The 15,229-nt window shown below is 32.3% G+C and overlaps 1 protein-coding gene across 1 annotated transcript in view; it reads right to left on the minus strand.

Moving 5' to 3' along the window:
* The window catches only part of LOC142319857 (uncharacterized), a 105,116-nt gene extending 92,980 nt beyond the window's left edge, over window positions 1–12,136 (minus strand). Inside the window, exon 1 of the mRNA XM_075357529.1 lies at window positions 11,711–12,136. Within this exon, the coding sequence (XP_075213644.1) occupies window positions 11,711–12,136 (426 nt within the window). The remainder of the gene's footprint in view (window positions 1–11,710) is intronic.
* Window positions 12,137–15,229: the final 3,093 nt, after the last annotated feature.

Raw genomic sequence — 15,229 nt, forward strand, 5'->3', positions numbered from 1 at the left:
ATAGAAAGACGCTTCATATGATCATAGTGGCATTTAAAATATTAATTTTAATCCAATATGCCGGAAACAAGATGGCACCCAAAATTTTAGAATATGTAAAAAAAGTATTTACACAATGTATATCCAAAATTGATATTACATCGGTCAAGATGCTTTACATTAACAGTTAAAAAAATTAATGCGGTAACTGGTTTTATAATACATTCTGTATATCCGTAGCAAATTAAATTAATTAGAAATATATTATCAAGTTATTAATATTATAATTTCAATAATCATTAAATATTAAATTAATAAACGTAAATTTTATATCGTAGAGTCATATTAAGTACTAAATTATTAAATACTGTAGCTTCAAAGTTAATTTAATGATTAATTAAACATTTTATAGATAGTATTTAAATTACTCATTCAGTAAATGTATTCAATATGTTTTAATTTTTAAAGTAGTTGATCTGCAATAAAGCAAGTAGATAATATACTCAACTTTTAATATTTAATTTTTAATTGATTATTATACTCTATGATAGTTATGAAGGGTTTGCTTTAGGAGTTATATTCAGTTCCTTTGCACTACTAATAAAATACCAAATTTTGTATTTAACTACTTTATAAACAAAAAATCGTTCAGCTACGAATATGAGTTGTTCTTCTAGAAATACTACTATTATATTCTGTACCTTAGTCGACCTCAAACTTTTCAGTTTATATTTTATACAAACACATATATATATATATATACACACACACACACACACACACACACACATACATTCTACAAGCTAAAAGAAAATATTTTTTCCCACTCTTAAGTTTGACCTAACTATAAGTCCGCCCTGCTGATAGATCATAAATTAAAATACAACCATTACCACAAATACCATGGAAATTGAATTCCAGTTTAACAACCAACTAGATTTCCTAGTATGCTTATCGATAGAAATTAATTTAAACATTATAACGCAAGACTAAATAAATTATACACAGGTTCCTCTAAAACGATTTAGTAACGGCAGGATCTATTAAATTTCATTTAATAACATATACTACCTTAGAGAAATAAACTTAAATTTGAATAACAGGATATCTAATCCTGGTTTAAATTCAAATTTAATTAGAAAAAAAAATCAATAAAAATATTACCCATGAATAAATTTTCTAAAATAAGATAAGACTAAACTCTAAAAAAATTAACGCGAACTTGATGTAAAACCGTAAATGCTGGCCCAACATTATTTTTGCCTAAAAAATATAACTTAAGGTAAAAAAATAATTAGGTAATTAATATACGCTGGTTTTACTGCCACACTTTTGATAACGGAGTAAATGAACATAAAAGATACAATAAGATTAAAATAAAAAACGAAATCGAAAGCTTATATTTTAAACACTAAATTCAACTATACGCGTAGTTTTTCGTACCTGCATACATTCCATAGATATATAACTACATTACTCCTCTTATCCAGTTCAATAAACAGATAATTTCAGCCTCCCTTAAAATAAAATTTCCTAACCACCTTTTTCTAAATTCCTTAAAATGACACAGGTACCCATAAAAATCGTAAAATATTTTCCTCCTTTATGGGCACTAAACACGTATAACGAACATAACCGTTCAATCACTCGCCCTTTTCGGACTAGAATTTATGGCAACACTGAGCTTAAAAATTATAATAAAATTTCTGTTATAATCATCTCTAAAGTAATTTGTTTCCCCAAGTTTTATAGTTAGTTTATTTAAATTAAAATCAATTTATCCTAACTATCTATTTCTGTTTTATTTCCTTCCTTAATCATGCCTAACGGCTCATACATTTGTTTTACCCACTCTCGAAATTTTTTCTACCCGGGAAATCAAAATTAAAGTTACATCTTTTAAATTCTTCCCAAATCCTGTACCAGCTGATTTTTTTTTAAATCACCATTTTTGCAAACTTACGCGCTAGTCTCTCTTCTGTTAAAGATGTGAAGAAACATAAAACCACTTTGTCTGTAAATACAAAATCTAGTCCGGAGAGCACCTCAATGTCCTATTACTCCTTCTATTAGGTACCATTGCTTGTTTTCCAGCTCCTCCGTCTTTATATATCCCCGCACTTCAAGCTTAGACGTTATCCCCAGTTTATAAGCGGCTCGATAGAGCTGATCTCGATTGAAAATGAAATGCCACTCTTTCCAATAACTTCTTTAACAATCTCAAATTTAGTTGATGATGTACTTTCATTAACATGAGAGGATTATATAACTTAGTAAAGTTTACACCAAGATATTTAAACTAATATACGACTTCCCATAAAAAAAAAAACATTTTTTCATTGTTATAGTCTTCCCCTCCAATTCATAGAAACTATAAATTTGAATTTATTTAAATTTAGTATTATATTTCACTTCTTTTTTTTTTAGTCTCAAAATCACATGTAGAGAGCTCCTGAAGCTCCTCAAAAATTAGATACTAATATTCCTATACAGAACATTTAATGTAAGTACACATATAAAATTAGGGCAGAGAACAATGCCATTAATAGTAGTTCAACACAAATAAAAAACAATCATAAGAATTCATTAACTAGTGAAAAAAATTAAAATGAAACTATAATTAATAATGAAATAATAATAATTAAAATTGAAAGAAGTGAAATGCTAAGTTGAAAAGCTCCAACTTAAACCACACAGTCACAAGGTCCAAAACGTGGAGTCATTTTATCTTTCTAACGTCTTCACTCTGGTAGCTTATTAGTTAAATACTTCACGTGGTAGTTTAGACGCAATTTATAATTTGAACTGAATCGCTGTATTTCTTGCCGAATATAAGGTAAACCTAGGTTTACCTTATATTATAAAAAACAGAGAAATCCATGAATATCTAGATATTCATGGATTTCTCTGTTTTTTATGTACCAAGGCGCTTCTGTGATGCTTGTTAAAAATTTGTTTTGGAATCGCCGATTTCAAAATAGATTCCACTTAACACAAAATAAATTAAAATTAGTAATCATCTTTTACAATATAGTAGTTTTGTGGCTTACAGTACGAAATCATTCGATTATAACAATATTAAGATTATGTATCCATGTACCCCACAAAATTCTCCATGCAAATTGTCGTAAGTAATAAATCAAATAATAGAGGCGCGAGAAGACATCCCTAACTGACTCTTATACTAGTCGGGAAGGACCCAGTTAATCCTCCTTTGATGGTAATAATATAAGGGACTATTAATTAATACTGTTATAAATTTAAAGCGTAAACTTGCCCTGCATAACTTTTAGAACAGTACATTCCTAGTATGTCAAATACAGATTTCAAATCGATGAAAAAGCAATGTAATTCATTACCTTTTTCTTACGTTTTATCTGCATTATATTAAATAAGTTAAAAGATATTCACTGTTGTTAATCAGCTAGAAATACTTCGGATATTTAGGTATGACTGTAGAATAAATTTTAATAAATAGTTATTAAAATATTTTAACAATTAGAAGGAAAGATTGAAATCGAAAGTAATAATTTTTCCTCCGTATGTTTCTTAAACTGAGCTTCTATTTCTTTTTCATCCTTATTCTTCTTCTCCTCAACGTCACCGTATGTTTCATTATTCACCTACTGCATACCTAATTAGAAGTCCTTGTTGAAAAGATGATATGAAGCGAATGATGTGATGCAAAATTCACGTCAGCCACGTGACTTATTTAAATTTGGTAGTATTATATTTTATCAAAAGACTTAATTCTGCTTCTGGAATGCCTTGAACATCAAAGGAAACGTTTTAAAGGGTTTAAGTTATGTAAAATTCTAAATAATCTCATTTTTTAGAAAATTTTAATTAGTACTAATTTAATAAATAATTTTATGTATCTTTTACAATAAAATTATTGAATTAAAAAATAAATAGTTCTGAAAAAATTTACCCGCCAAGTGTTAAATTAGTCGTGTTTTTGTGTGTGTTTTTTTTTATATAAAGTTGGTAAAATATAAAAATACATATTCAGCTTTCTTTAAAGTAAACAAATAAATTCCATAATAATTTACCTGAGATGTCGCCAAATATTTCAGTTATGTATTATTTTTTAATTTACCAAATTACTGGAATATATTATAAATGTAACACAATAAATGCTGATGTTAACTTGGGAGGAGTTTTATTTTAGTTCTTAGTTTTTCTTTAGTTTATGTTTTTTTTTTTTTTTTAACGTAAATATAATTTATAATACTGATTAATGAAGAATTCTTACCACAAAGTTTCTTTTTTTTATTTTCGTAATAATTTAATTTCGTTAGTAAAATAACTTTGTTGACAGTATCTACCCACATCCCTTAAATTTAATTATAATATTTTTTGTCGTAGCTAGACTGCTTTCTGTACTCGTTACGTTATTTTTCCCTTTTCCAGCCTTTCCTCTGTCTCTATTCTTAAATTATCCTAGTTTTAATATCAAAATTTAAAAAAAAAGTTTAAGATACCTCTTGTTGTTTTCTTATCCATTTCTTTGATTGTCATAAAAATATATCTGCCTGATAATGTACACATATTTATATGCAATTTACTTAGCTTTTGTGTGTAAGAATACTGTTTGTCATACATTTACATATACATAGTTGTTTAGTTATGTATACGATACGTTACATATTTGATAAGTATATATATATATATATATATATATATATATATATATATATATAAAGCGTAGAAATGTCGCATTACAAGAAATTTTTCAATATGCAATTTACTTATATTAATTTTAAATAAGTGTATACCCCTTTCCTATGTTATACGTAAAAATTCTTATCTAAATATGTAGGATTTGAGCCTTGTATACTTTGGTTTAAAATGAGAGTAAGAGATTTTCGATCCTTTAAATCAGTGTTTCTCAACCTTTTTTTTTTATGGCGGACCGGTAGAAATATAGAAAAATATACAGGGACCGGTAGACCCTCAGCTTAGATTTTTTGACGTGTAAAAAAAATTATTTATGTTAAAATTTATATTTTTATGTTATTAGCAATTAAATTTACATATACTAGTACATAATATTAATTAATATTATTTATTATATCTATAAACAACAAAACAGTATAAAAATGAAAATCAGAAAATAAATAACAAAAAATAAATGAGGTTGTTTTATTTAAAAATAGGTAATACAAACAAATCATATTATAAACTAACTGTAAATAATGAAAGTTAGTGAGAAATTTATTGTAGGTCATTTGCACAATTGTTTGAATGTCTGGTTGTAAATTACTTAAATCAAATGAATTTATTGATAAACAATTTCTTGTTTTGGTTTTAATAAGTGTCATAGCTGAGAATCCAACTTCACACAAATATGTGGTTACAAAGGAAGTAGCATTTTCATGGCTTTATTATGCAAATTTGAATATTCATTTTATATTGCAATCCAAAATTTAATTAAATTAATAGTTGGAAATTTGTTTTATAATGTTGTCAACTCAGATCCAAGAGGGACGTTCTTGTAGTTATTACTTATCAATAAAACGATTAGTTATCCATAAATTCATCTCCTTCAAGTTTATGTTTGTAGGGAAATATTTTTCAAATCCATCATATAATGACAGTAAATGTTGACTTATTACTACATTCAGATTATCAACTATTCCTTTTGTATAGCAATAAAATCGTTATAAAAATTACATCAGCATTATTTTATTCAATTTTTTTAATCAAAATTTGTTGTTTTTTTTTTAAATGCTTCAATTTTGTTAAATAAATTAAATGTAAATGTTATACTTCTCTTCAAACATAAATTTAAGTCGTTTATGTAAGAAAATGTGTCACTTAGATATGCCAGTTTCACTGTCCATTACATATTTGATAATGGAGACTGTTCTTCAACAAAAAATATCACCACTTCATTCCTTAAGTCGTAAAGTCTGGGAAACACTTTTCCTTCAAGAGCCCTCTTACTTCTAAATGAAATAAGAGATTTTGGTGTTCTGCTCCTACCTCCTCACCAAGAAAGGCAAATAATCGAGAGTTAAGATTGCTTTTTTTTACGAAATTAAACATTTTTGTCGATTGCAGGAGAACATCGTTTAATTCAGGTGACATACTTCTAGCTGTTAAGTACTTGCGACGTATTATGCAGTATGTTAGTAATATGTCAGGAGAAGCGATTTCTTGAATCCTTTTTGTTACTCAGTAATGTTTTCCAGTTATATTTGCTGTTCCGTCGGTACACAGACCGATACAATTTTTCCATTTTAAGGAATGGTTATTAATATACGAATTCAATGAATCAAAAATTTCGGAACTTGTCATGTGCAACTCTTAATCATTGCAAAATAGTAATTCTTCTTTAATTTCTTCAGAATAATAGTCACTGTACCGTAAGTAGCAGAGCAAAATAGCTTTTTTAGAAGTATCACATGTTTCGTCGATCTGGATGGCAAACTCTGATGATTCTTTAATACTATTTATTATTTGGTATTCAATATTTTGAGATAGAGTTTCAATTCGACGACTAATCGTATCATTTGAAAGAGGAATTGATGTGATCTGATCTGCAGGTGAGGGCCCAAACATCTCATTGAAAACATCAATTAACACCGGTTTAATTAAATTTTCTCCGGTTGTGAACGATTTTTTTTTGTTTTGGCTATACGGAGTGAAACTAAATATGAACACTTCAATTGCGAATTATTTCGTATAAAAATTTCTTTAATTTTTTCTTTTGGAGATTAAATTCTTGTTTTTGTCCTTCAAAATATTCCAATAGTTTCTGTTCTAGTTCGGGATGTCTTGATTTTAAATGTCGCAACATTTTGGAAGGTGTCATTGTATCATTAATCTTAACTCCTTACATATAATGCACATCGTACGTACATCGTCTTCCGTAGAATTTGGCCAAAGTATAAAACCATATTTCAAGTACTCATTATTGTAGCGTCTTGTGAAAGCAGATTTATTTTTCTTGTTTGATGGATATTCATTTTCTGTCCACTCGATATTCCAATTCCGATAGTAGAACTTTCAGTGCTAAAAGAATTAAGTAAAGTACCTTCTATTTTTTTACTCGTTTTAAGAGGAATAAAATTTTGTGGTTTGCAGTAATTAACTGTAACCTACTTCAATGTAACATTAGTAACGACTGCGTAAAGTAAAGAATGTAATTACAGATGTAGTGTTTTCAATAAATGGAACATGCGCATAGCATGACAGCATTACCTCGCAAACCGGTGGTTAACAAACATTGCTATGTAGCGTATCTGGCCCGTTTAAAACTTTTTTTTTTAAATAATAAAAATAGTTAAACAAACTGAATCCTAGCAGAAGAATATAATTACATTATTTTACTGATCTATTTCTGCCTTATTATTTCTTTCTTTCCTGTTTACTTATTTCTTCCCTACGTAAACTTACTTTATTCCTCTGCGGTTTACGACATTCGAGAGAGGTGGCTGAGGTGTCTCCGTTACGGACTTGACCTTTGTCAATATGAAAAGTGTATAGCAGCTGATGAGTTGGGTGATACTGGACGAGGAGACGTTAAGCGACCATCTTATGATCTCATTCGAGATTGGTGGCAAAACCCTGGAAGTGCAGATAAACTTCAGGAGATCACGTTTCCAGAAACACAGAGCAGGGCAGTTTAGAACTGCAATTCAAACTGAGATTGGAAGCATCGGGGAAAGAAAGGATGGTTCAGGAATTGAGTAGAATCATAACTAACAAACGGGGCTCAAGGACCATGAAGACGAGACCGCTGCCAATTGTACTCTCATCAAGTGGTTTTTTACCGAGTACAGGTTTGGCAAGGAGCTCTTTCCAGAGCTCGAAATGGGAGTCGACAGATAAGGCTGCAACGCAGACTTAACTTCCGGACAATCGCAGGATACAGATTCATAAGCACAGAGGCGGCATCATTGATGGCGGGGATTTTTCTGGTGGATTTGCAACCTGGGTTGAGTATCCTCTTTATTGTAAACGGTAGAGACAGGAGGTCAGCAGTAGATTAGCTGTACACGGAGTGTACTGGCTAACGACACCCGAGGGTAGGTGGACATACGAGCTCATCGGAGATGTCAGAAATTGGGCAGAGAGGAGACACAAACTTCGAGTTTGCTCAATTCCTGTCTGGCCATGGGTGTATTCGTGATTACTTACAACGGATGGGTAGGAGTATCACCAACGATTGCGGAGAACAGGACATTTTTTTGATTGATTCCTGCGAATCAATGCGGAACATGTGGTGTTCTCCTGCCAAAGGTGGCGAGGTTTGAGAGTCGGACTAGTGGAACAAGGAATAGTAGACGGGAGTAATATAACAAGAGCAATGCTTAACAGTAAGAACAAGTGGGATAAAGTATTGACGGTGGTCTCCACCATGATACGTGGAAAGGCGCATGAAGACAGAATTCAACAGAATATGGATCAGCGGATGAACCGAGGCACGGAGTCCGAAGACAAATGATCATGGGGCCAGCCTCTGGGGTTGGGCGGCGGAGGCTCCCTGGAGTCGCCGTCCGTCAATCGCCTCCAGGGGACGCCACGGGGTCGTTTCAAATCGGATAGAAGAGAGCGCGGGTGATCGCGCGTGGGATAAGTACATGCCATAGGGATTAGGTTCAACCCCTGCGTGATTGAAGCGGGAGGATTTTAGCGGGTGAGAGCCCCGCACTGCCGTCAGAGCGGGCCTGAGTGGTTCTGCCAGCCACTCTGAGGTTGTGCGGCTGGCAGAACTTTTTCCTCCCTTACGGAAAAAAAAAGAATAAAAAGGAAAAAGAGATGAATATTAATTCATCCTGCTTTTTCCAGAGAATCCTTTACCTTACACTTCGTGATTCATTTACTTTTTCCACCAAAAATTTAAATTTTTTTTTTTTTCTTTCGACTCTCTCATTTGTTTCATCATAGTTTTTTCTTTGATAGTTTTAAATGTGTGTGTTCAATATTTGGTCAAGGTCGCAGACACAACGTTGTTCGAGAAACCACAGTTTTCCCGATTTCGCATTAACGGACTAGGGTTTGTCAACAAATCTGTGAATGAATAAGCACCATAATCCAAGGTTGTTTATTATTACAATTCTGACCTGTGTGCGAATGCCGATGTCAGCTGTTGCCAGTCTGCTCTCTGTGTGCGTTGGGTGTTTTAGCTTCGGTGCTGTGTACATTGTTCTTTTATTGTCAATATATCATCGAGTCAAACTCTTTACAAGATTTTAGTTTTCTAAAGACTTTATTTAATATTTTACTTTCTGCTCACGGCTGTTTCTGTATTGTCGGAAAAGCTAGAATTAGATTTTTTGTGCTCGGTAAGGCTCGTCGTGCTATGTGTTTTCGTACTGTAAGTTAATTATGTGTCTGAATTCATGTTTTTTTGTTATTTTGTGAATGTAATTGTAATGTTTATTCAATAGTTCTTAGTTACGTCTTCTGTTCTTGTAACACAAATGTTATATATCATATTTTTCTCCATTATTACAGTCGATGCATAAATATTTCTTGCGTTTCTGGTATAATTATAAATTAAACAAACTTCAAATAACGTTGATGTGCTGTTTTATTTGTTTTTTCTCTCTTTCGTATTCACTACCCAATCCAGACCATCAGATCCTCTCAGAACAGTGTGACTTCATTAATTTCTATAATTAAACATTTTTCCGGTATTTACGTACAATATTGTGAAAGCTAACAAAAAATTAAGTTCTCTCAATATAGGAACAAAGAAATATTTCTACTTGTCGTTGAAAAGTCGTTGAACTCTTGTCGTTGAAAGAGTAAAATAATCGGCATACAATGAACTCAGTGATAATGACAAAGTACGATAGGATTTCTACTCGTTTAGATAACAACAACATCACTGCTATTGTATTACCACAATAATACCTGACACATTTTCTTTAAAATTGTAAATTATCATATGGAGGTCAGAGCGAAACACGTTTTAGTTAACACCACTGTGCTTAAGACTGAAACACCGTTGTACTTAAATGCAATCACTGAATCTATGTGTCTTCCAGACACCATTTCTTTTAGCGTCTAACAGTACATCTTGATCTTGCAACTAAGAATGTAAACAGATTTACATTTGTATCTCACATAAAAGATAGCACAGCAATACTTCCGGGTGTTTAATAAAGTACTTATGTAAACATTTAACGACATTTTGTGTATCACACATCAACCACTTAATCAGTTCAAATTAATGAATTCTATGTGTATATTCTAAATGTTTTCTGACACTTTTTTTTTTTGACTCTCCTCCTCTGGGCCGGTCCGACTGGTTGGTATTGCGCCACCCAGGGGAGTGCCTGTTGTACTCAAATGGGCCTTCCCACCTACCGGCTGTATGTCCGGCATGGCAGGTCGGCCCACCGGTCAGTTCTTTTGAGTCTATTGATATGCCCATCTATATATATCGCCACGCCATACCATGATTGTCTTGACGTGACGATTGGGTCTTTTCTTTGATATTTCCTATCAAGAAAACCCTTGGAATCCCCAGTGGCTCATCGAAACTGGCACACCTCAGCATGCCAGTCCTCACCACTGGGGCTATCCGCCCTTCCCTATACTAAGATCAGAACCCCAATCTCCTCTCGTCCTCATTTTTCTGCGTTAATATTTTCTTAATAGCTGAATCAACCCTCTTCCAGGCATCTTCACTCTGCAACATGTGATTAATTAATCTGCCGTTACCATGTCTACTAATTCTTCTCTCCATTTATGGCAGTCAGTAAATGTGTGCTCAACATCATCTTCGCGATCGCAATACATACATTCCGTCGTTGCTCTTCTACCGATTCTGTGCAAGTAAAAATTAAAGTTGCCATGCCCTGTAAAGTATTGTGACAGGTGAAAATTCACTTCCCCATGCTTCCTATATATCCAGCTTTTAATATCGGGGATGAGTCTCTTTGTTCTACCTCCAGGGCCATTCTCATTCCACCTGTCCTGCCACTTTGCCATTAGCCGCTGCCTTGATTCGTGAATTCCAACTCCCTGGTCTCTTTCAACTCTTAAAAGTGCCAATAAATCAATCGGTGGGACTCCAGTGAGCACACACAAATCCTCATAGGAGATCGTCCTATATGCAGAAATCACTCCAAGCAACAGTCTCCTATGGGTCTTGATCATACGTGCCAGGTTTTTCTTTATTTGCACTGAAATCCACCAAACCGGCACCGCATAAAGCATGGACGATATTACCGAAGACGCTATGACCCTTCTCTTTGACGCCTTCGGCGCTCTTTGGTTCGTCATAATGATATTTAAAGATTTTATCATTCTGTCAGCCCTGTTACAAACTTTGTTTATATGTTCGGTGAACATATACTTATGTTCACCAATAGCAGAAACTTATCAGTTTCTGCTATTGGTTCACCATTGATCCTGATATCCAGCCGATCAATGATCCTTCTTCCAGTGAAAGTGATAAATTTGCATTTATCAATGTTCAGCACTAAATTTTTATTACATAGCCAGTTTTCTATCATCTGTAATGCCAAATTGGCCTTATTTTGTACTTCCAGTGCATGTCTATCACTCGCAAGGATCAGCAGGTCATCTGCATAGGCAATGACCTCGACTCCTGCAGGATAATCCAAATTCAGGAATCCGTCAAAAGTTAAAACCATAATAACGGGCCCAAAACGGAGCCCTGGGGAATTCCACCGTGTATGTTGACTTCCAAATTTCCACTTTGCGTTGCAATTCTGCACGATCTGACAGAGAGGTATCTCCTCACCTGTCTCCTAAGATATGGGCTTATGTTCTTAGCCAATAATGCACTGTGAATATGGCTCCATTTGATGGAGCCAAAAGCATTCTTAACGTCTAGGAAGACAAGTAACGGTATCCCTCTTGTTCCCCAAGTACCTCTTCTGACATCTGCTATCCAAGTAGTTACTTTCTTTGCTGCCAACACGGTGGAGCGTCCCTTCCAGAACCCGAATTGATTGACGCTTATACCCACGCCTTCTTCAATTTCGCATACAATTCTGTTGGCGAGCATCTTCTCTACCGCTTTGTCCAAGTTATTTAAGGGACTCAGCCGTCTAAATCGAGACAGACCTTGATCATCACCGCCTTTAGGGAGGAAGACCAACTTGGCTTCCCTCCAACATCGCGGGAATGAATCATTCTCCAAGCCATAATTAGCTATATCAGTCATCTCCCAGGGAAGCTGTTTTACAAGGCCTTTGAGTATTGCAGCAGGGATTCTATCAGTGCCGGGGCTCTTTTTATTACCGAGTTATAAAAAAAGCCCCGACACTTACGTTTCTAATTTTATTTTTTGTTTTTTGTAGTTTGACAACTACGTTTCTGACACTTACGTTTGTAATTTATTACCTGACTACAACTTGACTTTTTTCTCATTTAACTCCTCCATAGCGAAATGCTAGCGTCTCAACCTTTCATCCGGAGGTCCCGGATTCGAATCCTGGTCAGGCAAAGCATTTTTCATAGGCTACAATATTTTATTTCAATATCCCACGCACAATCTTCAAGCTTATGTGGCGATATTTTCAAGCCAAAAAAAGAAAATTTATATTCCTCGTGTAGAATTTGTATTATTGCAGTAGTAAATAATAATGGAAATAGATATATCAAAAGTTGGTTAATGTGATATTAATACAGGAATATTACACAAACTTTTGAAATATCATACCTTGATGTTATCGCCTTTAAATATTAAACACGTCTAAGCTAACAATTATAGCATTACTGAAGTCAACTTTTCTCTTTGTCATGTAATGTTAAAGGCAAATTGTCTACCACTGCATTAAACAAGATATATTAAACAAATCTGTTTACTTATTAATCCTAGTAATATATATATACATATACATATATTAGTATTTTATAAAAAAAAGAATGATTGTTGATAAATTCGAAAATTAAGAGAGAAGAGTCCACCACTTCGATCGTTAGTTTCAGTGTTCCACTTTTTACATGCTTTATCTATCAGAAACCGTAAAAGAAAGTGACAGAGATTACAACGATTTCCCATTATGTAGTACGTTCAACAGAAGTTCGATACAACCGTTTTTTATGCTTCATATGACAAAAATCTTACAGTTAAGTTGAAATTTACAATGATAAGTTTAAAGTATTAAAACTTAAAGTATTAAGTTCCGAAAATAACTTAAATTTGCACTTATGATACTATGAGTACTTATTGCATTATGTGAGGAAGTAAAAAAATGTTAGTTTCAATTTTATTTTTTAATGATTTTCGAGAGTTTACTTTTATTCAATGTTTTATTAGTAATATTCATCACAAGTAACATTCATTTATCTTTGATTCCGTCCTTGAAGAGCTCATATGTTACTGGTACCTATCTAAATATTTTTATACCATTCATTTTTCTTCAGATGGTCATAGAACCGCCCTTTTGGTTTTAGTCAATGCAACACTTCCTTCTACTATTTTTCTTTCTCTTCCTCTTCTAAAAATATTCCTCTTTATACTTTTTCGAGTAATTCAACGCTTAAGATTTTAACCTCTCCTAATTACACTCCCTTTTTCTTACTGGATTCAAAGTATTCCATGTCTTTCTTCTATTCTTTTTTTATTTTTTTTTTTTACTTTTAACTATAATTTTAATACACTCTCGCATTATTATTTCATGACATTCATTGGCATTTTAAAATGTCTTTATTAACCCTCAATTATTGTTTGTTAGAGTATAATAATATCACTTTCATGTAAACCAAGTAAATTGACTGATTACAATATATACGAAATAGATAAAGTTACCTATATTTAACGACTAGCATTCTTTATTTATTTAGCAGCAGAAAATCCAAATAGATTCATAAAAATTTTCTGGCCTGCTTAGAGAAAAATTAAAAAATTGATATGATTTAAAAAGATTTCCGTTATTCTACACCATTATACAATTATTTCTCATAAAAAGTGAAGAAAATACAGTAAATAATATTACTAAGTTCTGGCGGAATTATAAAAAAATGTAAGATGTAGATGGTATGGGTGGATATTGCACTGTAGGGTAAATTACCATCCTTCACGGAAAAATATTCCATGACCTTCCGCGATTATGCACTGTAAAAAGGTAACTATAAAAAGGTTATGCACTGTATAAAGGTATATATAATACGCTGGTAGTCATAGACATTTGCATGATAGATCAAAAACTGAAGAATAATGAATAGAATGTATAAAACAACTATAGTATGTAACTAAATACAAAATAATAACCGGGGAATAACAATAAATTCATCCAAAAGTATAGTATTTAAAAATATTGAAACGAAATTATACAGAAATGATCAACGCATTTGTTTCAATTTCTTGATATTTACTTACAATGTACGTTTCATGTCATAACTGTGATTATTAAAGGCAGCCTGGTATAAGATAAAATCGTTTGTAAAAATAGCATTACCATTCTTAAGAATAATAAATATCCCGTGTGACGCATATTACGCGAATGACAATGACTTTGTTTCCAGTTATCTTTTTTACTGAGAAAAATACACTGTTGCAAATCAGCGTACCAAGCCCATTGAACGGAGATGATATTCAGCCCTATAACTTTATCGTTTACTCTGTCCACCACACAGACTGGCTCTGACAACAAAAATTACTTTCAGATAAAACAACTCTGATTAATCCCAATTGTACCTCAGATCATTTACTTACAAAAGAGTTTTGAGAAGTGATGTAAAGCAACAAATTAGTGTACTTTTTACCACTAAGAGATACAATACATTGCATTCAATTTCACCACTCAAAGGAATATCAACAGAAATATCCAAAACACTTAACATAACTGAATGAAAGCCTGTGAACTACTTCTGAATTGATAATGTTTTCATATATTGCATAATATACAAAAATAGGATAATCTAAAAATTTTTGGTTTATCAAAAATATGTTAGTACTTACATCTTGAAAATTTCCAGACCTATTATACTAAAGTGAAAATTAGGATATGACTTTAAGCTTATTTGAGGAAATATTTTTTTGAGAAAAATAGTAATTTTTCCCAAGCATAAAGCAAATAATTAAGCTCTTTCTTTTGTTTTATAACATATTTTCTTATTAATTGAGTAAGCCTAAAATAACTTTTAGCATATTTGGTTAAAGTAAAATAAAAACCTACAACTTCTCCCTGAGAATATTTTATGTGTAATTATTTAGGAAAAAAAAACTTATAAATTTTCATTATATATAATATTATATGTGAAGAGAAACAAAATATTTCATCACCTTCGCTCCTGATTATTTGAATTAAAT

This window comes from Lycorma delicatula, chromosome 2, assembly GCF_047948215.1.
Source record: "Lycorma delicatula isolate Av1 chromosome 2, ASM4794821v1, whole genome shotgun sequence".
Classification (NCBI taxonomy): Eukaryota; Metazoa; Arthropoda; class Insecta; order Hemiptera; family Fulgoridae; genus Lycorma; species Lycorma delicatula.